This window comes from Haliaeetus leucocephalus, unplaced genomic scaffold, assembly GCF_000737465.1.
Source record: "Haliaeetus leucocephalus isolate CR32 unplaced genomic scaffold, Haliaeetus_leucocephalus-4.0 Scaffold41, whole genome shotgun sequence".
In the NCBI taxonomy this organism is placed as follows: domain Eukaryota; kingdom Metazoa; phylum Chordata; class Aves; order Accipitriformes; family Accipitridae; genus Haliaeetus; species Haliaeetus leucocephalus.
Window position 1 is genome coordinate 2726417 of NW_010972477.1, and position 25242 is coordinate 2751658.

The 25242-nt window shown below is 41.2% G+C and overlaps 1 protein-coding gene across 1 annotated transcript; it reads right to left on the reverse strand.

The window, feature by feature from the left end:
• Positions 1-7609: 7609 nt before the first annotated feature.
• Positions 7610-24803, reverse strand: ADNP2 (ADNP homeobox 2). Its single transcript, XM_010576923.1, has 6 exons — positions 22861-24803; positions 22233-22318; positions 21169-21288; positions 16955-17044; positions 12333-13037; positions 7610-12176 (listed from the first exon to the last, which is right to left on the reverse strand). The coding sequence occupies exons 2-6, from the start codon at positions 22275-22277 to the stop codon at positions 9891-9893; spliced, it is 3246 nt and encodes a 1081-aa protein (XP_010575225.1). The 5' UTR covers positions 22278-22318; positions 22861-24803; the 3' UTR covers positions 7610-9890.
• Between the last annotated feature and the right edge of the window lie 439 nt (positions 24804-25242).

Sequence of the window (25242 nt, forward strand, 5' to 3'; positions counted from 1 at the left end):
TTAATATTGAAATCCTCTATTTCCCAAGCCATTTATCAATTTCACAGGTTCAAAAATCACTGCTGTTATGTCTTCAGTAACTCAAAAGATTTTTCATAGATTGTATTATTACTTCGATGATTTTTATTTTTTTTTATAAGACAGATCTAGTATGTGCTAAGGGTTTTTTTAGAAATGCTTCTGTGGACTGTAACAGGAACTGGAAGCGGTTCCTAAGTTGTATGAGGTGTTTGGCTCAGGTTTGTATTTGCTGAAGGCAGTATACCAAAGTTTCTGAGAAGGACTATAACTTTCCTTAAATTAAATACAGAAATAGCTAGGTACAGTGTGGGAAACATTTATTTTGATAGACTCAGGGGGACATCATGCTCTTGTGGTTTTAAAACAAAACTTCAACCCTAAGATTAAAAATATAAACACTGTGGCCAGGGTTGTGTTCCCCACAGAAATCCCATAGGTGGCATCACAGCATAACTTTAATTACATTCCAGCTGCTTTTAATTTAGAAGGAATGCAGCTGGTTTGGGACTTCTTTTTTTTTTTTTTTTTTTTTTTTTTTTTTTAAAGGTAGTGCTTTTCTACAGCTTCAGCTCTATCTTCTGTGCCACTTCATTCTCAAAATCAAATCTGCACAGGCCTCATAAGTGTCTCTTGCTTTACATAAACTTACTTTCTCCTGCAGATGCCCGTCGGGAAGTATTCAGGACTGCCCCAAGAATGTAATTTTCTGGTATCTAAACTGGCATGTCGCTTTTGAATGGTTTTTGAGAAGCATACCTGATATCATGGACATGTATGGATGTATTAAATTGTTGGCATGGAACTGAGCCAAATCCATAACCATAATTCTCGTCACTAGCAATCTACAAAGTTCATTTGACTGGGCATTTCAAGAGGCTAATCAGACGTAGACCCATACACACACACTCTCAAGGTTTCAACCCTTGAGAACAAAAAGTGAATATTTTTAAGACTTTTTTAAGAAAACCCCAGTTGTTTAAGGCACTCGTGTGCACAGACATGAAAATATCACAAATTACAGTAAACTCAGCATTTGTTGGTGGATTAACCCTGGCTGGGTGACAGATGCCCACCAAAGCCATTCTATCACTTCCCCTGCCTCAGCTGGACAGGGCAGAGAAAATATAACAAAGGGCTTGTGGGTCGAGATAAGGACAGGAGAGACCACTCACCAATTACCATCATGGGCAAAACAGACTCAACTCAGGGAATATTAACTCAATTTATTACCAATCAAAATCAGAGTAGGGTAATGAGAAATAAAACCAGATCTCAAAACACCTTCCCCCCCACCCCTCCCTTCCTCCCGGGCACAACTTCACTCCTGAATTCTCTATCTACCCCCGCAGTGGCACAGGGGGACGGGGAATGGGGGTTACGCTCAGTTCATCACACGTTGTTTCTGCTGCTTCATCCTCTTCAGGGGCAGGACTCATCACTCTTTTCCCCTGCTCCAGCGTGGGGTCCCTCCCATGGGAGACAGTCCTCCACGAACTGCTCCAGCGTGGGTCCCTTCCCTGGGCTGCAGTCCTTCAGGCACAGACTGCTCCAGCGTGGGTCCCCCGCAGGGTCACAAGTCCTGCCAGAAAACCTGCTCCAGCGTGGGCTCCTCTCTCCACGGGGCCACAGGTCCTGCCAGGAGCCTGCTCCAGCGCAGGATTCCCACAGGGTCACAGCCTCCTTCGGGCACCCACCTGCTCCGGCGTGGGGTCCTCCCCGGGCTGCAGGGGGACAGCCTGCCTCACCATGGTCTTCCCCACGGGCTGCAGGGGAATCTCTGCTCCGGCACCTGGAGCATCTCCTCCCCTCCTTCTGCACTGACCTGGGGGTCTGCAGGGCTGTTTCTCTTACACGGTCTCGCTCCTCTCTCCAGCTGCCGTTTCTGGGCCCCCTGCAGCTTTTTTTCCCTTCTTAAATATGTTCTCCCACAGGCGCTGCCACTGTTGCTGATGGGCTCGGCCTTGGCCAGCAGCAGGTCCGTCTTAGAGCCGGCTGGTATTGGCTCTGTCAGGCATAGGGGAAGCTTCCAGCAGCTTCTCACAGAAGCCACCCCATAAGCCCCCTCCCCGCTACCAAAACTTTGCCACGAAAACCCAGTACAGCATCATTGCCTTAATTCAGAAGAGGGAAAACCAGCAAATGAAGAAACCCAAGTTATAGCTGGAGATGCCACCAGAGACGACCAGAAAGGACGAGAGAAGCTAAACCTTCCACAGCGTGTTTGGCGATGTCGCGAGCTGCTGGACCGTTTTGCCCATCATTCAGAAAGGACATTATGTACGACTAGTACATTACCATCTGAATAATAACCAGCAGATGTCAGCACCAATTTTTTGTCTGATATTGGGGGCCCCTGCAAGGGGAGGACCGGGAAGATGGGCGACGAGCCGAGGTGCACGAGATCCAGCCCCAGTTCACGGACCGAACATCCCACCCCTGCTGATGACCATCAGGGGATAGTTGCCCCTCGCTCCAGTTACGGCAACGTTGAATTGTTCGATGTGCAACCACCTGGGCACAGTGTCTACCATCTGCTGTCGAAAAGAAAAAAGGATGTCAGTTGAGGCATGGACATCCCCGGACTGAGCCTGACCCGACCCTCTTCTTCTCCCTTGCAGGTCTCCATGTGATTCCTGGGCTCCCTGCACTGGTTGCAGCACTGGTGGGTTGTGCTTGCTCTGAACCCCCCAGCCACGTGCACATTGAGTCTCAGATTAAAAGAGCCCCCAGTATTGCTCCCACCCACCCTTCAGGCGTGTTCTCCAGAGACATTCTCTCCTCTCAGGGACCTCCGACCCAACCTCTGGAGGTCTCAGACCACACACTGCCGGTGTTGGGGACCGCAGCTCAGACCCCTCACGGACATGGGGTAGGTGAGGGGAAGCTGACTTGTCACACAAGGAAAAATTGCATATTTTTATTTAGCGGTATGGAGGAAAGGAGAAAAAAAAAAAAAAAATCCCCCTTGCAGGGTTTATCGCCCTGCTCAGGGCTCGTCACCAACATAGTATTTCCAGCACAGCTTACCCCTCCTATCTCAGCTGGGTCTGCTTGTAGGGTTTGTGAATTCCTTTGTCTAAAACTGTCTGTGTCGATCTTTGCCCTTCTAATTTCTTTAAAAAAACACCTCCTTCCAACCACAGAGAGGAAACAGGGCTGGCCCCAGCAGCTAAACATCTTCTAATAGTAACATCGCTGTAATCAAAAGTTTTTACGGCTGCAGATTTCCCAAAGAGAAATCTGTATTTCTCAGCATGATGCAAACACTCCATCTACAGCATGAAAATCTGGCCAGCAAAAACACAAGTAGATCTAACAGTGTTTGGTCACAAAGCAGTACGAAGAAAAAACTTTATGCAAATAAGAGAGATCTGGTGGACAGTTACCACTTCTCTTCCACCTACTCGAAAACCAGACAGAAAGTAGATAGAAAGTGTGAAACCCACATCAGCACTTGCAGGTATTTCTATGAGCAGTTGACCTCATTGCCCCAGAGGTACATGCGGTTTAGGGCAACAGAGAGAGTAGGAAGCACACAGAAGCATCTGCTCTGAGAAAATGCCCTTTTTTTTTTTAAATGCATCTTTTTGCTAAGTTCTGTTCCCCCGGGAGCCTTGGACTGCTAAGAGCTTTTTATTGCTGTTGTTCTGGGTCATTCCCACCACCCCCAAACTAAAGCATTCAGAATTGCATGTGCAATTTTTTGAATAATTTTTATTAGAATATTTTAAAGTTTTATATATATTTTACATTTTATTTCTTAGAAGAATAATATTTTGGAATAATTTTCATTAGAAAGCCTCTGGTCCAAGCTTTCTAAGACACCTGATAACGAACAGAAACGGTATCAGAAGAATCCGGTGGCAGAGGTCTCGCCCGCAAGAAGGACCTTTGCTCTGTCCGAGGAAACGTGGTCCTCCGGCCGCCCCAGGACCCTTCGGCACGGCGGCACCGGCCACCTCAACCTCGTGCCTCGGAGGGGCTCCGGAGGAGCAATCCCCAGGGCACTGCCCACTCCCGCAGACCCCCCCCGGCGCTCAGGGACCCCAGCTCCTCTTCGCGCTCCTCACTTCTGCAGGGACCTCCTCAAACCCGCCTCCAGGGCTAAACCTTCAGGCACGCGCGTTTATAAACCACGATGACGTTGTATTAAGTCCCAGCACCCAAGCTCTTCAAACGTGATACTGGCTCTTCTCTACACCAGCGCTGCCTGACAGCTTTTATTCCATTAACAGGTTTGGTTAATAGACTTGCACTTTTCACATCGTTAGTAACATTAAGATCCGTCCCAACAGCTACCTTAAAGCAAGCTCTTACTCTAAAATAACGAAGCCAAGACAGACTCAATTCAGTTGTACTGCTCACACTCAGCCTTCCATCTCCGCTACACGTAGGATGGTTGCTGACCAGCCCACCTCACGCTTTTAGCTCCGTTGAGGATCACCTGCAACCACCGTAGCATTAATCAGAACCTGATCACGTGCACGGCCACACGTACAGCAGACCGCCAGTGCTTTCAAAGGTAACTACCTGTTCTGGGGTAAGTAATGCCCTTGCAATCCTAATTCTCTGCCCAGGTCAGGAGAGGAGACTGTCCTGAGAGCTCCAAAAAACTTCTAATTCAGTCCCCGGTCTCTAGCGTAGCACATGATGCCAGTCCTGTGGCAGGTGGACGGCGCTGTATTTGCTATGCAAGATGATTTAATAAATGAAGTTAAGGGCACTTGTCCTTCACAACCTGGAAATGATTTCACAATATGTGTTCCAGAACTAGGTCCTTACGAGCCAAAGAGCATCTCACAGAGGCTCCAGCAACATCCTTTCTGCATCACCTTTTCTAAAAGGTGATGCTGCTGGCAGACCGTGAGCGTGACAGTACAGCGAACAAGGCCAGTCCGTAAGAGACAGCCTTCCACATCCCAGTGGAAACTGGAAACTGACAGGGGAACTTCCCACCCCTTTCACTGTTTTTCTGCAAAGAACAACTAAAAATCTACAGTGCCTCTCTATAATCTCTCTTCCGCTACTCATTTATTAATACTACTTGACTCTGCTTGAGTTGGTGTCTTGGCATTTTTCCACCCATCCGTAACTGTGCATTCTTCTTTGGTTATTCATACAACGGCTGCTCTAACGCCGGTTAAATGCAGGCCAGGCGAGAAACAGCGAGCAGCAAAGACTACAGCAATCACAGCAGGACACATCCCAAATGTCACTGTGGCCCTTTCAGTCACTATAGATCTATGCACTACGCCATGCTCGGTACAGCCGAGTTACCGAAGGCCACCGAGGTCTTCCTTAGCAAGCCTGTCTCATAGCAATACTGCTTTATAGACTTCTCACTTTGTTCAAAATTCAGTATCTTTTTCACTTCCAAACGGATTGTAAGCCAAAATGACACTGACTCCGATACTACAATTAATCAGATCTTTCTCCAGAAATGTCCACGCCCAATGGCTTTCAATCATACATATGCACCATCAGCTGTTCCATACTCAGCTGACTTGGTGCAGGTCGATGCATAAAATACCTACCAGTCTCAGGAAGATACTCACCCACATTATACGCTAGGATGGCAAGAACTGCTATTACTCCCATTGAACGGACGAGCAGCCAAAATAAAATAAGAACTATATTTGCAGACACTTGAGGCCTCTACATTCCCCTCATTTTATTATAAGGTGCTCTTCAACATCCTACTAGGTCAAACGCTGTGTTAATAAACAGTAGTTTATGTGGAATTAGAAGACGAGCACCCAGCCCACATTCGTGTTCCTGATACCTGCAGACCTACGCTCTTCTCAAACACACAGGGCAGTACTGTAAGCACACATCCCCTCTAACTCGGTATGTTAAACTCCGACAGATTCAAAGCAAAAAAACCTATGTTGTACATGTTTTGGGAGCTGGTACCTAAGTAAAAAGAGAAACGGTCACAACTGTGGCTTGCCTGTCAAAAGTCAGAACAGCTGAAATGAGAGATGAGATATGTAGGCACTCAAGCAAGGTGTTAAGACTTTAAATGCAGCACCACAAAGTTCTGCTTCATTCATGAATACCCTCAATTTGTCCTTTTCGTGTACATTTTGCAGAGGAAGGAGTGAAAATTCTTCTGACCTTTAAAGCAAGCCAGGCACATTTTCTGAGGTTTTATTTGGTCTTTTTTTTTCCCCTTGCTCTTAGGCTGCAGCTTTTTTCTCCATGTATCTGTACTTTGCTACTTAGCATCAAGTATCTTTCCTAGAAAAATGTGCCCACAGCTAAGCGTGACAAATGTATGTTTGAAAATGGCACAGGCAGCTGCAGTAGAATTACAGTTTTATAGAGAAATTTGTTGGGAATTGCACACCCAAAATTATATTTAACAGCTACTTAGATAAGCCCCTAAGCTTTTCTGAACAACTTAAAACCGTGAAGGGAAAAAAAAGTTTGATGCAATGGTGAACTGTAGTATTCTATCCAAGAATACAGTACTGAAAACCAATCACAAGGGTATTTTGGTTTCTGTCCCCTTCCACAATGTCAGTTTACCAAACAGTATTAACTGAACTCCCAGCATATGAACAAATACAGAAGAAAGATGACCAAGTCACATTATAATAATAATCCTCCCTACTACGTATTCAAATAATAGGTTATCACACTATCTCACAAGCACAATTTTTCTGCTTATAAATTCAAGACACCACAACAAAGTATTTCTCAAACACAGAGACTTCTCCAGACCAATACGTTTCAGAAGCAGAACACATGGCAGGGATTTTTTTTTGTTCCCATAAGGAATGAAGTACTTGCTACAATCATCCTGCAAACCGACCAGTATTCTTCCCAAGTGGACTTCTACTGTGGACCAGAGCTTCATCCACGTGCTTTACGGACTTGCATTTGGAAACTCTGCTTCAGAGGGCAGCTCCGTTGCTAGATTTCTCTTCCCCAACAGCATCCACCAGGAGCGTGCCCTTAGAAAAGCACCAGAGACATTTACATTACTGCCCACACATCGCCCTAGACACGGGCAGGAGTATCTTTCCAGACTAACACTTTCTAACCAAATGACTTCACAGGTGAGAAGCCTACAGCAAAAGCCTAATTTAGTTAAAGCCGCTGACATAACTTGGCTGTTTTCAGGCTCCTTGGCTTTTCTGAAAACCATGACCATACTGTGTCTCAGTCACTGCTTTCACATTTCAAAATTCACCTGTTTTTTGTTTGTTTCTACAGTCCTCTTTTAATGACAGCAGGGGCATTCAGCGATAGCAAATTAGTACCAAGACTTAAGAACATCAGTCTCTAGGAAAATATGCAGCTCTCAGTATTTGAGATAATAAAAGATATTACTATAATGCACTAAGGTCTACCTAAAGCACCTGGATCTAAGTTCTAGGTCTTACTTTCCTTTTGTGTCTTTTAATAGCTATTTTGCACCAAAAGAAATTTTCACATCAAGTTCCCTGAATATATTAAAAAGGGCGGGGAGGGGGGAGATAGGCAATCATTTGCACACACACCTAAGAGAAAGTTAGAAAGCTGGTTTATTTGAAACTGTGAAATCAAAGTCCAATAAATAAAATGCTCAACATCAACACTGGACACTATGTAGGAAAACTCTGGTAAGACTGGACTGCTCCCTTGGTGCCCCAAGCACGGATGAACCCTGAAATGACTTCCCAGCTCCCCACTCCAAGCCATGCTGTTATCTCAAGAACAATCTTTAACCGTTCATGGCAAGCCTTCCCCAGATGCACGCTGCCAAATTCCTTCCTACTGGAGTTTCACCAATACCAGCAGAACTACTCCAAAGATGACAGGGCTCACAGTATCGAGGTTTTAAGAGTGGAAATGAGTGCCTAGATTTCAGAACTTCTATAGAGCATCCCTCTTGCCCACTCAGAGCCCTTCCAACTGGTTCATGAACTGTGTTATGCCCAAATATCATTTTTTTATTTTTAATGAGATACTATTAGGCTATAAGAACACACTGCTTCTTACTGTCACTCTTTGGGGTGGGGCGTGCGGACAATCCCATAAATGGTACTTATCTTTGTTCAACACTGCTATTAAATGACTAGGTTTTTCCGAATAGCAGATTCTCTCAGTTTAAGTAACTGTACGTTACATATACATTAAAATTCTTTGAAGTGATCAATATGAAAATATCAAGATTGTATCCAAAATAGAATTTCAAACAGCTTACAGAACCTCAGGTGGACAGTCACCAAATTCTGCTAAAAATGTCATGCCCTTTTAGAAACGGCACAAAAAACATTCTGTATCTGCTTTAAAAACTATTGCACAAGGCAAAAGTATGCTTACTACCTAAAAAAATAGAAATAAGCTTGGGCATATCACCCTTTCCTTGTAACACTGGCACAAGTGAACTGACAGAAGAGCCTGCTCTTTTTTTTTTTGTTACTGGGAAAGAAGGGTGGGGAGAGGGGGATGAAGAGGAGGAAGAAAAAATAATGCATATTATAGGTTATTTATTATATAACTGGCTATTAATGAATATCAGAGGCACTGTTTGACAAGCCAGATGAAACAAAGCATATCCAGAAAGGACGGACAGTACTAAACAGGGCCTCAATGTGGCCACCAGTACTATAGTTTGTTCAACTCGGTGAACTTTCCCAACAGCTTTTCTGTAATCTGTAATAAAGATGCTAGCTCATATTGAACCAGATAGTCTACTTGGGTTTTATACTATTCTTATGCTCTCTATAGGACAATCACTACATGAATATCATTGGTTCAGGTACTCAGCAGTTTAAAGTCTTGATGTTACCAATTCATCCAGTTTCAGCCTGTACAATTTCTGACTCAAAGGACTTCAAGCCATGTATCTAATTTGCTGGGGAGGCACTGCTCAGTTACTACCTCACCCAACAGCAATTTAAAATAAAGATCAGATTTTTTACCAAACTTCGGTGATATTTGGATAGGGCTTCTACAGATAAGTGATGTGCACAGAAGTCATATACTCCATGTATCAAAACAATCTGACACTCTCCAAAGCAGTTTTGCTTTTTGAAAAAGAAACCAGATGCTGCTACCAAGCTTTGAACAACAGGTATTTAAACAACCAGGCTTCAACACCAACAAAGAGAGTAAACACTTCTGGTTAGCAAGATCTATTTAACAGGTAATAACACAACCATTTGAAGTCAGTTAATTATAACACTTCAGTAGGCACCCCAAGCCCCTCAATCCCCACCATGTTAACACTAGTTAGATACTACAAGTCACCAGACTTAACTGGCACAGGTATTCTGACTAAGAAAAAAAAAAAGAGATTGCCATGTATTTTATTGCTACCAGTGCATTGGGAATTTGAAGGGGCAATGGCTGTAAAGGCTACAATCACTTCTTGAGTAGATAGAACAAAAACAGGTTAAAAAAATTAGGAGGACTTAAAAACACAAATAATCAAATAGATGTTTTTCACGTAGTTTACCTCAGTATTTTAACCAATATTACACATTTTATTGTTTAGAAAAGATGATGACATTGCAGAAAAATAAAATAAAATTTGGTTTTAACAGGACAAATGTTTTCCATGGTGGTATAAAAAGTGTAATGGGAGCCTGGACGGGAAGAAAGGGAAACGGAACAAAAAAACCCAAAAAAACCCACTACTCCAGAAAAAGTAAAAAGCTAAAACAAATTCCAGATGTGTAAGTCTGAAGGTTTTAGCTTTTTCAAATACACAACTACGTGTGCCTTTCACAATAACAGTCACAATTGAACGAGACTTTTTGTACTACTGCACCCTTCAACAGGCCAGTCTGCAAGTTAAAACAAGTAATACAATAAACTGCTAAATCGATAAGTATGCAATTATGGATTGCTTTCAGCTGTTATAAAAAGCTTGTTTACATATCTAATGGTTCATCTTTTATATTCAAACTGTGCTTAATATTTTTTAGTTCGGACATACTGAAACCCAGCAGCACAGATGGTTTGTGACTATTTATCGCCTTTAAGCATATATTCCTCCTTTTTCCAAAGAATGTTGCAACATCAATTTTCCACGCATATAGCAGCGAGGAAAGTAATTCCATCTCTTTTTTAGAAGGATATGGCCTCTCGTGAAAGTAGTCTGTCAAAAACTGTTTTTGAGCCTCATACGAATTGTGATCATACTGTTTAGGATCTACTGCTAGAATGCGAAGATCCTCACTCGAAGGAAGCTTCTTCATCTCAGTTCGAGTATTAATCTTTTGTCGTTTGAAAGGCACTACCCCTGAATTCACTTCTTTTTCTGGAGCTAGAGCTATGCCAGTACTTAAGCTCAGAGGCTGCTGTTCCTTATTCCTTTGGTCTTCTGCAACAAAGCAGGAATCCGACTGCTTTCTTTTCAGTATCACAGAGTCATGCTTTTCACCATTCACAAACAGTAGCTCTTTCTTCTCAGTACGCTCAAGCTGCATCTTCACGCTTGAGTTGCTGTCTTTGGGAGCACTTCTACAACGGAGCAAATGTACAGCAATAGCTGTTAAAGTCATATTTCCAGTGTACACACCACAACAGTGGATGCACTTGAAAGCAGGAGACTTTAAAATTGTATGTACAGTTGGCATTATATGATGCCGCTCTTTCAAATGCATTTCATAGATTTCTTTACTAACAAACGTACCAAAGCAAAAGGGACAGGTTAACACTTTTTTGTTGCATCTATTGTTCACTTCTGCTGTCTGAGGTTTCACTTTGATGTAAACAGGGACAAGTGTCCTTGAATTTAGTCCAGCAAGCACTGCCAAATGTACTTCTCTTTCACCGATGTCTTCTTTTGGTAACGCTGTACTGAAATCAAAGTGTGGAAATACAAGGTCACCCTGAGCATCATTACCTAGTTGAAATCCTCTGTTGCTATAATCCGCATGTAACTGCTTTTTCCCATTGTGTGTAGTTTTATTGTGCTCCACGAGGCTTTTTAAGTCATGGAAAGTAACTGTGCAAAACAAGCAAGCTAAGCCATGCATCAAGAGATGTTTCATGAGCTCTTCCTCACAGAGAAAACATTTACAGGAGAAACACCGGACTGTCTTTTCTGTCATCCACCTTAGGAAGGGTGCGCAAGCTGCAAGTTTGTCAGGTTCCAGCGCTTCCTCCATTTTTACTTCACCATGTTTGTGGGCCACCTCCATGTGCACCTGGTAGACATTTGATGGGAAAAGCTCATTGCAAACAGGGCAAGTCTTCCACTGCTTAGCCTGCCGGATAGCCTGACTTGTTTCAGGACCAGGCGGGCAGGCTTGTAATGCTATATTCTGAGACGTTAAAACCACGGGAGGAGAGGGTGCGCTAGCCGGTGACTGCGACAACTGAGTTACTGCCCCAGGCTGCATTAGTTGGATGGGCACGTGTGGTGGCGTAACGGTTGCTACTCCACCACCAGGAGGTACAGGCAAAGTAACTGAAACTGGGGCAAGCGTGTACGTAGGTATCCCATTAACCTGCTTACCGGTTGGAATCAACTGCCTAAGTATAGAACCCGCAGTCAAAAAAGTTGTGTTTTGAGAAACTGCAGGTTGAACTGGCTGATTTACTGGGATAACTGCTGGGGCAACAGGTTGATTAAACTGAAGAAAGCCCGGTCTGACAGGCTGTCTGACAGGAACAACCCCCGAGGCAACAGGCTGGTTAAACTGGAGAACGCCCGACGCAACGGTCTGCGCCACAGGAAGGACCCTGGGACCAATGGGTCTAGTCACATTCCCAAGCGACTGGTTGACGGAAAGAACTCCTGGTGCAACCGGTTGATTCACAGGGCTGACAGGTTGAGTTACAGGTAGCGTTGCAGCTGCAACTGGACCACTTATGGTACCAATGGGTTGATTAATAGGAAAGAGCCCAGGCCTGACAGGTTGATTAAGAGGAAGAACTGCAGGGGCCACAGTTCTATTTATGGTCCCAACAGAATGATTAAGAGGAATAGCTCCAGCCCTCACAGGTTGATTAAGGGGGAGCCTATGGGAAACAATGATAGGCTGGGTAGGTGACGGCTGAATATTAAGGTTATTTTGACCTACAGGAAGATTACTAGATACCAGAGTAACATGCGATGGGGTAACAACCGGAGCAGAAGTTGCATATGGAAGGCTACCAGAGGCACTTGGAACAGTCAGTGATCTGACTGTGTTTTGAACTCCTGTTGGCTGCCCAACAGCCTGGTTTTGAACTCCTGTTGGCTGCCCAACAGCCTGGTTTTGAACTGCTGCGGGCTGCCCAACAGCCTGGTTTTGAACTGCTGCGGGCTGCCCAACAGCCTGGTTTTGAACTGCTGCGGGCTGCCCAACAGCCTGGTTTTGAACTGCTGCGGGCTGCACCGCACTCTGGGTTTGATTATTCTGTGGAAATGCAAGCTGGACACAAGCTGGAGCTGTGACGGAACCTGCTGGGGCAGCGACAGGCCCTGCAGATGGAGCAGCCACTGCCACACCTTGAGGAGGCTTTGGAGCAATATGCATTTGTTTCACGAGTCCTGGTTTCTTAATATGTTCTGAAATCACAGACCTAAGTTTGTTCTCCAGGTCTCGGTGTGTTTCAGCTGTCAAGACATGATACATTAAAGAATCTTGGCTGTTTGCAGAAGCATTACATTTTTTACAGTAGTGCTCAACAGAATTCTCTTTACTTTCATGAGGTTTCTGGCCAAAATATGTACTTATTAAGTTTTGAAAATGGTTCATCAGCACATGTTTCTTCATATTGTAATACAATGTGTCTGTAAAGTGACATTTTAGACATGTAAAGTTTATGATGTCACTCCTGAATTGTTTCATGCCATCCAAAATGCTGACTGTATAGTTCTGTATTCTTTTATTAGATGAATGAAACATCCGGATATGTTTTCCCACTATTTTGGGATCAGAAGCAAATGCACATTTTGGGCAAGGAACCACCAGCTCTTGGTCCATTTCATCCTCGTGGTAACGGTGCAAGTGATTCTTGAATGAAGTAAGCAATTTTGACGAGAACTTGCATAAGCTACAGCAGTACGGCTTTGTTCTGTATCTCTGCAAACAAAACAAAAACATCCACTTAGAAACTGCCAGTTCCTAAATCCCTGTCATCTGTTTGAAAGTAAGTCTGCACTATCACCTGTCAAAAATGCCTTCATTGGATGTATAGCATGTATCTTCTCAGTTTCTTCTGTTTTTGAAAATCAGGCTTAAAGATGACATACTTAAAGGGAGAAAAATACTTTAACTGTACGAAAATAAACCTATCTTCAACAAAACTGTGGTTTGCTCCCCCAATTACATGTCACTTGACAGCATTACTTTTCCTATCCATATGAACATTATTTGCTCTTTCTGAAAAACTGGTAGCCTTGTCAATCTTTTTTTTTTTTATCAACTTCCTATAGGAAGTTAACCCTGGCTCCTGCCAAAAACTACAGAATCAGTCACAGCAACATCCGGGTGACAAATCTGTACTCTCAAACATCTACTGAACTTGTCTGTTCTGCCAGATGTGTTTTTCACCTTACTGACTTCTGCCCCTTATGAAACACCATCCAAAGGGAACAAGCTGCTCCACCCAGCCTAGCTAGATCACCCACATACATGTCACAGACATGTTATGAAGTAGCAAAAATTTGTGCAGTTATGTTTTTGTCATCTCATATAGCCATGAAGGTGTCATCTGTTAGCAGTACTAGAAGAGTCTCCTGATGGTAGCCAAAATCTAACCTCCAAATTCAAAAGATTGGGTCAGATAAAGCCACTGGCTGGCTAAGGCTGCTGAAGAGCACACTGGGAAGTTATCAGTGAATTATCCTCCACTTATACTCTCTAGGTGTCTGGTCTCAACTGCTAGTAAACAGTACCGCAGCAAATTAGGAGAGGCTTCGATCTTACTTTTAAAACATACTGAGTAGAGAAAGGCCACTGACACTACTCAACTAGTGAAGCATACAGAGCATTATTAAAAGCTGCGCCTCGCTAGCCTTATTTCTGAAGAAGTCAGGTGACAGAAAGGTGACTGCTTATTTTTACTGGTTGTCCAAGGCTTAGAAAAGTTTATATGCCTTCAAATACTGGGCCCATACAACTCTTTACTCCTCCCCCGCCCCATTTCTGGTTTGGGTCTTTCTGTCCCCATAAAATTATACCATAGTGTAATACACAGTCAATATTTCCTTGCTCCCAAGCCTGAACAGTTGTTGTTAGATGCAGTGAGAACACTCTACTTTACAAGTTGTCCAAGTGCTCAATTAAGTTACTATTCCATAGTAACAATGTTTTCATTTCTTACACAAACAAGCATTGGTACACCACTAAGAAACCACCCCAGTACCTACATACTGGTAAGTCTAGGAAAGTTAATGTTCCATGCCTTATTAGATATTTATTTTTTGATGGAGGTAAAAATCATGAGACTTCAGCAAAAGAATAAAAAAGTTATGTTCCTCAAGTTCTATCAAATTAGGACAAATCTTCAAGTCCCACTACTTAGCCTAAAAAAAACCCCAACAACAAATAAAAAAAATATATCTGTTTCAGCAGAACAGAAGTATGTGGAAGTCTGCTACTTTGATATTTTCTGTATAAAATAGAGGTCTTCCACACAGATACCTTAGAAAATCATTTTGTCAGCATGTTCTCCTTGCACACACATCTAAGCTGCTTTTTATGTTTGCAAGTGCTACTACAGTCTACTAATGGCATCTCAGTTTTACAGAAAATTTGACAAAAATAAGAATTCTAAGCCATTTAGGGAAAATGAAGCGTCTTGAAGATTGACCAACACAATCCTTAACTGTACAAATGGAATCCAAAAAGGCTTATTAGAGGCATTTAGGAAAACTTAATTAGTCCCACTCCAATGAACATACCCCAGAACGCAGTAACACTTTCCGTTGTGTAGTCTCACATTCCCCACAACCTAGAGACAAGCAGAAAGACACGATAGCCTCCAAAACCCGAAGTTCTTCCAAATTATTAATGTCTCCCTAAAAATAGTACCAACAGTAGAAACCACCAACTCATCGAAATACACATCTTCTCCAGCCTTCTGAGTTTCCAATGTAACTCAAACAACTTATTTTCCCCTTATGGCAACAACTTTGGAATAGAACATCCTGAAGGACCAACTCCTTTTCTCCCAAATCTAGGCAGCATGATGCCAAGATACGTGAATGATATAGATCAAGGAACCACAGCTGTTTAAAGAAAAGTTTAGTATCCAAAAGACTTGGCTTGGCAAATCTGTTCCACGGCAACACATTACAAACTCTACACTGAAGTTCATCACATCAGATTCCAATCTTGTTTTTTTGACAGATATGGATACTACTGGTTGTGCTGACTAGCTGAGTCAGGATCTGTATTTCTCCCTTCCGGTACGGGATCAGGTCTCTCTCCAGACAATAGGGATGAAAGAAGATTACCTCTCTGGTGCATGATTTTTAGTTCTTTTCCATTTTCACTGAAATGGCTAATCATTTTTCCTAAAGGACTGTGGAAGAAAGAATTTTTTTTCTGTCTTAAACCCTTCATCTTAAGTTTTAGACAGGAAGCTTCACTTGCTCTGTCTTCAGCCTCCTCTTCCCTGTTTCATGTCTGGGGAGGAGGGGAAACCTCCCTGTTCATCTAACACAGAAGATCTCCCACCACTGAATTTCTTTCTTTAGTCAGAAGGTACAGGAAAAGGCAAAAAAAGACAAAATCAGCAAGGCTAGAGCTCAGATAATGTGCTGACTGGAGCCAGGAGACCTGATAAAAGAAGTTTTCCACTTGCATAAAGAACAAATAAAAAACCAACCACATCATCACCATGAACAGGATTTATTCCATTCGCCTAAAGTAAATGTAGTCTTGACTGAACGTAACTGTAAGCCTTACCTCAAGTGGCACTAAGAGGCTAGATGCAATCTGTCTCTACAGACTTAGTCAAGTCACATTTGACTCTTTCATCCACAAATTCACATGAACAGATGAACCTCCAGCCTTAAACATGTGAACCCAAGTTCAGGAAAGGAGACAAAGGTCCTGAAGGGCAAGAGGGGTCACCTTCTACTAAAATGCCAGTTTGGCAAAGACTGTTGTGGCTTTGTTTGGTCAGCCTGCATGTTGAGGCTTTGTTAAAAAATGCAACTGTTGCACTTGGCAGCCTCAGTTTGTTTTAAAGATGGCAAAGGAAGATTAAAAAAATCCTTGCAAACCACCACCACACTATTCTAAACCATTAACTTTTGTATTCAGGATGAAAAGAGCAGACCCACCGCTGTTTACATGCTGTTGACAGGCCTTCCTCATGGAAGTAATTGGAAGCCCTAAGACTCTTCAGCAGGACTAAGAAAAGACTACCTTTTCTTCTGGATATACTCCTATGCTCTACATAGTATCTTAGAAACTTGCTAGAATACAAAATTATAGAACTCCTTTGGTTTGTTTACCTCAACCATGCCTTTCTTGTAGATTCTAGCTTCACACAAGATTCCAGCTATATAGAACTAAAAGCTGTTTCACATACACAAAGCTAACTGGAATATATTTTCCACTGCAACCCTATCCCAAGATACTAATGGTAATTTCGGCTTAATCCACTCACATCTATGCTATCAGATTTTCACCCTTTCAATGAAACAAGAAGCAAGTTGTATACAAGAGCATGTTAAGACTACATATTAGATTAGGCTAAAAAGGCAGAATATTAGTGTGACATCTTAAATACTGATGTTCAAGGTTGTATCCTTAAAGACAGCAAACTGCATATATAGTCCTTATAACCAGCTGCACTATAGGGAAGAACACAGAGGAAAAGAAAGATTATTCCCTGACTAATAGCACTTAGAAAACAGATGTTAAAGCTATTTGTTTTACCGTAACAAAGGTGTATTTAAACTTTTACAGGACTTCTGAAAGTGATGAAATTCAGTGACTCCACATGCACATCTACCCAGAATTTCTAACACAAACATACATACCTTCCTTTTGCCCACAGACTCCCAAGGAGAGACATCACTCCATGAAGTGTTACAAAAGTATTTTTCACCTGGGTCAAAACTTTTAAGATTCTAAAAGAAAAAAGAAAACAAGAAATAATCTCCTTTCGCAGTCTGTTCTGAATACAAAAACAGTCTCAATACAGAGCAAGGGAGAAGAAAAAAAGAAAAAAAACAATCAAACAGAGGATGAATGGAAAGTCCATACAGTATTCAGATACAGGTCTCAAAACTCAGTTCAAAGAAATTACTTTTTTGATCCCTCTTTATTTTACCTCAGATACTTGTTCATATGACTGCCTCATAAAACAGTAGGAATTTTGAATACTTCATCGTTACTGAAAATAATATAGGAGTGAAAATATTACACTTTAATTCCATTGCTTCTAGCCAAGTTCACAGTGAACACTGAAATGTATTTTCTCCCTCTACCTTTCTCCTCCTAAATCTGTAATATTTCACTGTTTACTTCCATTTATTAACTTACCACTATGGTTTACTTTGCAACAAGTTTTAGTATTAAATCTTCATAGCACTGCTATGCTTTTAACTTGGAAAAACAAAGACATTCCCAGAAGCTTATTTCAAAGAGCAGCAGTATTTTTCCTCAAGCTGTAAAAGCAACAATATTATCGTGTCCAGAACAACCATGACAGGATAAACAACTTCCCTTATAGCATTCTTCTAATCAATCCCATCAAAGCAGTTTATGTTCCTCAAGCCAAAGCCAGCTACTACTCTAAAAATCTTAAGTTCCTCTCCAATTTTCTGAGGTCCATGTGTATTCAAACACAAACTTAATGAAAAAAAATAAATAGATTCCTGTTTGCTAGGCATTTCTGAAGACCCTAGGCTAGCTTCAACTGCACACTAGAGCGTTTTAGATGAAACAGAGGCTACAAATCCAGGCTTAACCCTCAGAAAACTAGCATCGCTTCTCCCCTCACATTCTCCTTTCCTTTCACAAACCCCTCTTCACTCAAAATTCTGCAAGATGCTTAGCGAGAGTAAGCTGTTTTCACCTCTGCACCAAACCTCATTGGAACAGCAGAAGCAGGTAATAAAGACCATTTAAGATTAGATCATCTTCCAAGAAGTTTTTTGACCAGTTCATGGTCAAATAAACAATGCAGTATTTATGTGAAATTTACAAGCAACACAGGATATAATGAGCAACAAAAAGAAAGCCTCTAGCAGTCAAACAAATACACAATCCTACTTAATGCAGGCTGTCTGCACTAGGCTCCTCCCCATACCATGCAAATGTGAGCAGCCCTGTATGTATAACAGATTACAGTGAGCCAGAAGGTCATGCCAGTGATAATTTGATTTAAATTAAATTATTCAAGAATTCAAAAAAACGTAGCTAAGTTTGCAATAAGCTTCCTACCTTTTTCAACCTTCAAGTTTCCCCAAGGAGAATCCTGAAGAGCTCAGGGCAACAACAAACCCCTTCCATTCTAATCAACATGTAGGCACTGGATGAGTCACCTATTTGCCCTTCAGCAAAACCTTCTTTAAAAAAAAAAACTTACGGAAAAACCGTTGCATGGAACAAGAGAAATCCCACCGCCTTAGAGAACACAATGGTTTTCTTACGTATGTTTGATAGATAAGACAAAGAGACTCAAGATTTACTAACAATTCTTCAGCCGAACACACTGGAGTGAATTACACACTGTTAAAAGAGTTTTCTTTAAGTTTATGGCCTACCCCAAATATGTTCTGCTTTTGGTTTGAGTACTTTCCACCAAGAGAGGCTCCTAACCTTGAACACCAGATTCCCACAAGCCAGATGTGTGTGAGAGTAAGTCTAGATAGTTTTGCTGAAATGGCAATTTCCTACAGCGAAGTACTCACTGATAAAAAAAGATAACCATTCTTATCACTACAATCAGTCAGTGCTGCGAATGGCTATTCTGAACTCTTGCTTTAAACAGAGATCCACTCTGACATCCCAGAAGCAAGCTCTGATTGGCTAACTTGTTATGCCTTTCCCACATTTCTCACTTTGAGAAGGGGAAGAAAACAGGAGAAGGGAAAGCTAACAAGAAGGGAATAAAAACCCTCTGAGAAGCCTGATTAATCCTGATGCATAGAGGGTATTTCTAAGTTTAAGAGAAAAACATTTTAAAACTAAGAACTGTTCTCCCCCCTGTATTAAAACCATCAGTGTCTTTCAGAACAAAAAGATAAAATGCTCAGAGTTTAAATGAAGACTTAAAGATCACAGTATGTTAAAGAAGCTAAAATAGTTTACTAAATGAAAGCCTCCGATATTAGTGTACTTAAAAGTACTACTCTGAGAATAAAACTAGTAATCTACCTGAAAAAGCTCATGTATTCTTCCTAGCAGAGATCTATTAAGAACTTTTACCCTACAAACTAAACCATTTGGTCTCCAAGCTACAAAGAGATACCAGTTACATGTGAAATTCCTTCACCTTCCTCACAAACTACTGTCCCTTATCATGCCTTACTAGAACAGTTTAAGACCAGTTTTAAGACCAGATGGCAGGTCAAGTTTGGATCACATCATTTCAGACTGTTTCCTAAATTGTCCAACCTCCTCACAAGGACAATGTCCAGAAATCAGTCTTAATAGTTGAGGAAAAAGGAAACAACCTTAAGCTACTTCTCACCTACTAAAACATCACACACTCTATTCTACCAAAAAGAAATACCATCATCGTATGAGCCAAGTGCAAATCAAGTTCTAAAAGCCATTCTTCTTGCTGGTAACGTTATACCAAAACCAGCCCTAGATTACCCAGAAAAAAACAAACTGAAGTTATGAACTTGGCCAAGGGAGAATTATTTGCAAAAAGCTCAAATGGTATTTTTTTGGCCCGCGTCACACAGAGCTTTTTCCAGAATGGAAATGTTCGCTGCATTCCCCACCACCACTATTTATTAAAAATTAAGCAAAACAAAATAAACACACACCACCCCCCAAAAAAAAACCAAACACAAAACACCTTATTCCTCATTCACCCTTAAACCCCATACTGCAATCAAAAAGTTAGACCGCAATCAATTTCATAGCAAAAAAAAAAAAACCCAACAAAACATTTCTACTTCAAAGGGTCAAGACAGAACAGCTTTTGACTTAGAGATTTAATTACAAAACAGTACACAAAACAATAAAAACAGTAAGAAAATGGAAATTACTAGACAAATACACTTTTCCTTGAGCTCTTAGAACATTTATTTAGATGTACCAAACATCATTCAACTGCAATAACCAAGAATGTTCCAGAATTATTTATGCATGTACATCTTAAGCGGGTTTTTTTCCAGTCAATTACTTGCACAGTTTCAGAAAAAACACCACAAAAGACACAGCAGCACCCCTACAGAGTTAACTTACTTTAGTACTATCACATAGAATTAATCCAAACTCTTGACTACAGTCAACGTGAACTCACAAACATACTAAACAGCCAAAAAAAACTGTGTACCAGCTGGCTGAAAGCCACTAGAGTTTAGTCATTGAGTTGCATTACTGCATTTGTACTTTTTCTGATATTAGGCTTGCCAATCTGATGGTGTGAATTCCTCCTGCTTGTTGCACAATACTGTCTCCTGAAAGTGGCAACAATGGTACTAAGTTCACCTTGATTGCCCAGGACATTTGCATATACTTTTTAAGATGCAGAACTGAACCCCAGCTCAGTAAGTTTGGTATTCTTCCCTGGACAAAAAGTTTAAAGGTGTACAACAAGATTATTGGGTCTAATTGCTTGTCCATTTTCAGAAATACTGACAATTTGTATATCCTTCAGAGGCTTGCCTTTGATATATGACGGGATGCCTTGAGTAGACTCAAGTCTTCATCCGCTTGTGATTTTAAAAGAATCACAAAAAAGTTGCTGTGTAGTACACAAATAACATTTCATTAGTCTGTGGTGTTTTTCCTAAAGCTGTACTGTTTCCTTTTGTTGAAATATTACTAGCAGAAAATATGCACCACCATCTACGACACATCCTGTTGAGAAACAAGAGTTTCTTTCAATGTTATGTACTAAAATGCTAATTCCACCCCGGCATATGAGTAGTCAGTCATGAGTAATCCTCCCAGTAAAGACCCCACCATGAAGATCTATGGCAGAGGATTATCATATATACACTAACAAGTGAAATATTTTCCAAGGGTTTATGTTTCAGATTCGTTTACATTATTTCAAATGCTTTACCTTCAACAATTCCCTGCAGCTGTCAAGCCCAAGATCCACAAGAATGCCCTTCACCTTTTTTCGAGCCTTCCTGATATTATCAAGATTTTGAACAGGAATTTGAAACATTTTGCACTTTTCCTGAAAAAGAAATACAAAAAAAGTGATGGAATACTTGAACACAGGCCCTTATATTTAACAGTATTAAACCAAAAACTAAAGTTTGAAAAACACATTCTTAGATATTAAAACCCAAAAGCCTTAAGCCAAAGAACTGGTCTCATTAATACTTCCCAGTAGATCACTTGCTTTCTCTTAAAGGAAACAGAATCTGATTTTGGGGGGAAAAAAATTCTTTACATTTCTTTTCTCCTATCTAAACAGAATTGCAAGTTTTTCTTTCAGATCTCTTTGGGTCTATCTGGCAGCTATACTGTGTTTTGTGGGGGCCTTTGTAAAAGAATGTGAACACCAGAATTTTACTAAGTTCTTTTCAGAAAATTACTATCATCTCATTTAGGAAGGAGGAATTCAACACCTTTCACCTTGAATGTTAGTGTCAAGATGAGAAGCCTCTTTGATAGTTTGGTTTGTTGTCATGTATGTACATGCTTAAAATATGATTGCTAGCAAAATCTAAATTTCCTGCAGAAGTTTCTGCTGCTGCAAGCTGATATGAATCTTGGCATAAAACAAGCTACTACAATATTAATGCAGTAGAAATAAAACATAATTAATGTATGGCACTGATAACTAAATATACTGAAGTGGGACATATTTTTTAAAACCCATATGCTTTTAGGTCTCCTCCTCTTGAAGAAGTGTATATAGCTTTATCACCTTCCCCTACTCCAAAATTTGGATTTATACCCTACCCTGCTCCCTCCAGCAAGCTGTGATAGCGCGAGTCCAACATACAGAGGAGGGTGACAACTAAAGCAGATTAACTGCTGCAGCTCATCTATTCAAGGGCTGTTGTGCAGCGTGGTTGCCCACCTGTCTAGAACATACCACCAGGAAGGGTCTAGTGCTTCCCCAACAGCTAGGCTTTTATCGGTCCCCATGCAGCTGGGCTATGGACGCACCAGTTGCTTATCTTCAGCTCCCAGTACATCATAAGGTATCCCCATGGGCTTAGCTTTAGAAGTTATGTGCCTTTATCACCTCCTCCCTAGATTACAGCAAATTGCAATTTAGACTGAGATTCAAGAAACTTAAACGGGCACAAAATGCAACAGAACTACCCTGCACTGAAAAAGGTCACCGAGAGCTTCACAGGTATTTCTTTGTTTTTAAATAGCTGGCAGAGGACCCAATACAGTTTAAAAGATCTCAGTCCTTATCACTAAACAATTCATCCAGAAGAAAAAGAAAAAAATTAAGAAAATCCCCAAAGAGGACTTCAGCCTTGATGGTTGTAAATGTCTTGAAAAGCTGTACTTTAAAAAAAAAAAAAAAAAGCAAGATCACTGTCAACATGAAATCTTTGCCTTGAAAGGTGAGACTTTCCTGTAAACAGCTGCAAAAATCCCTCCCACATAAGACAGAAGCTACAAGTTAAGCCTCACCAAAAGAAAAAGAAAAAAAAAACAAAATCAAAAAACTTTTTCTACTCTGTATGTCATCACTCAAGACGACAAAAAAAGAAACCTTAATTTATGTACAAAACATACAATTGAGGGGGTTTTTAAATTAAAATTTCACACAACTCACATGCTATTCTCCTCTTCTTCTCCCCCCAAAGGAAAGGTGTGTAGAGAGAAATGGAGAGGGAGCCCCATTTGACAGATGCTAGTCTTGTTTTCTAATATTTTTTATCAGCAAGAAGTCTGGAAGACATTCTGATACCATTGGGGTGGGTGTGGAACAGGAACCTATACAGAATGGAATAAATAAAAGTAACTAGTCTGGCATTCTACCAAAATCCAAGGAGTAAAATCAAGACGTAAAACCCTCTTTTTAAAGTGAAGTCAACTGGGAATTTGTATAGTCTCCGCTTAAAGCTTTATGATCAGTCTCTCTATGATAGCAGGTTACGTGCACCAACCCCATGGTCCACTGCAGGTAACAACAGAGCTGACAGGATGTCACCACGCTCAGATCAGCCAGAAGATGTGGTTCAATACGTTAGGCTCCACAGGAAACAGTTCCTCCATCTCAGTCCTTTAACTGATACACTGATGCTACTGAAGAAGGTGAAGCAGACATTTCTTGAGGCATGTCTATCTCACAAAAAAGAAACATTAGTCTGCAAAGGTGGTATAGTATGTAACATCCATGTATCTCAAGAGTTTTCTTAACCAAGAACTTTACTGAAATGGAAGTCATTAATCCGGGAGAAAGAAAGAAAAACAAAACCAAAACAAACAAAAAAAAGAAACCTGCATACAAATTACTTGGTTTTCAGTTGTCAAGTAGTTGGTCTTCAATCCAAAAAGATGTATATTTCTGTATCACGTGCAAGGTTATTCAGCTGGTATTTAAACAAACCGCTTCGGAGTAAGGCTCTAAGTTATGCATCTAACATTCTCTGTATTCATTAGACCAGCAGTACCCCATGATAAAGGTCACAGAATTTCAACCTTCTAAGCTTATTCGCTCAAGCCCTCAGTTTAATTCCTTGATTACTATACAGGTTATTATCCATAGTCTTTTACTACTAATTTATTTCTCTTGTATTTTGGACATTTGTCACGCCTTAGCTTAAACTTTGTTTCCATGCATAACTATGGTCAATCTTTTGTTGGTACGCATCCCATGCTTAACCAGCAAATTCAACATGAAAGCACTACAGTAAAATTAAACCTGAGTTACTCTAGCCCAAGGGTCTTGATCCTTTTACTGCATTGGCTACCTAAAAGACAAATGTATCTTAAACTACTTTTAATTGTAGTTTCCAAAAAAGTGATACTCCATTGAGTTTTCACAGACAGAACCTTTTCATAAACAGAATCAAGGCAACTTTATAGCAAAATAAAAGAATCACTGTTGCAGCTGATGTCCTCAACTCAGTTCTAAAAAGGTCATTCAACTCTTACTCAGGCATTTTATCCATCAGTCTACTCCTGGGTTTACTGTTCATTTAGATAACACCTCCATAACAATAGAGCAAACTGGAGTTTTATGCAACACTAAAGGTTCCCTTCATTTCTACAACATTTGTAATCATGTATTATAACATCCAACTACATTCAGCTTTTCAACAAACATCACAAATGCAACTCTTCCCTTCCAGTAGTACCGTAATATTTTAATACTAGTCTAAACAACAAGGTAACAGTCTGGACAGTATCTTGCTAGTCAAAGACAAATCTAGTTTGCCAACTAACTATGCTTGACTATAATTTCCCTGCATTAAAAAAAGTGAAAATACCAACATCTCACGTCTTCAAAGTGAAAATTCACCACAAAATGGAAAGTTCCTGTTTGCCTTCCTTTTAGTCTGCTTCTTGGCACAATACTCATTCACCCTGGAAGGGACCTCAAGAGGACACCCAGCCCAGCCTCCTATCCAAAGCAGGCTCATCAATGAACTGCAACCGGGGGCACTCTGCATCTTGGCCAGTCAGGTCTTGAAAACCTCCATAGACAGAGGTTTGACAGCCTCTCTAGGCAACCTCTTGCAGTGATGGACTGTCCTGGTTTCAGCTGGGATAGAGTTAATTTTCTTCCTAGTAACTGGTATAGTGCTATGTCTTGGGTTCAGGATGAGAAGAATGTTGATAACACACTGATGTTTTCTGTTGTTGCTGAGTTGTGTTTAGATCAAGTCAAGGATTTTTCAGCTTCTCCTGCCCAGCCAGCAAGAAGGCTGGAGGGGCACAAGAAGGTGGGAGGGGACACAGCCAGGGCAGCTGACCCCAACTGGCCAAAGGGGTATTCCATACCATGGGATGTCATGCCCAGTATAGAAACTGGGGGGAGTTGGCCTGGGGGGGATCGATGCTCGGGAACTAACCAGGCATCGGTGGGCAAGTGATGAGCAACTGCATTGTGCATCACTCATTCTGTATATTCCAATCCTTTTATTAGTACTCTCATTATTAGTTTCCTCCTTTCTGTTCTATTAAACTGATCTTATCTCAGCCCACAAGT

Bases quoted from the DNA above. Each gene is read 5' to 3' on its own strand.
- ADNP2 (XM_010576923.1), bottom strand. From the start codon at position 22,277: ATGGGGATACCTTATGATGTACTGGGAGCTGAAGATAAGCAACTG. The intron at 21,289-22,232 runs GTGCGTCCATAG...TTTCTTTTTCAG, and splicing joins GAGCTGAAGATAAGCAACTG to GAAAAGTGCAAAATGTTTCA. The intron at 12,177-12,332 runs GTTCAAAACCAG...GCTGTTGGGCAG, and splicing joins GTGCGGTGCAGCCCGCAGCA to CCAACAGGAGTTCAAAACAC.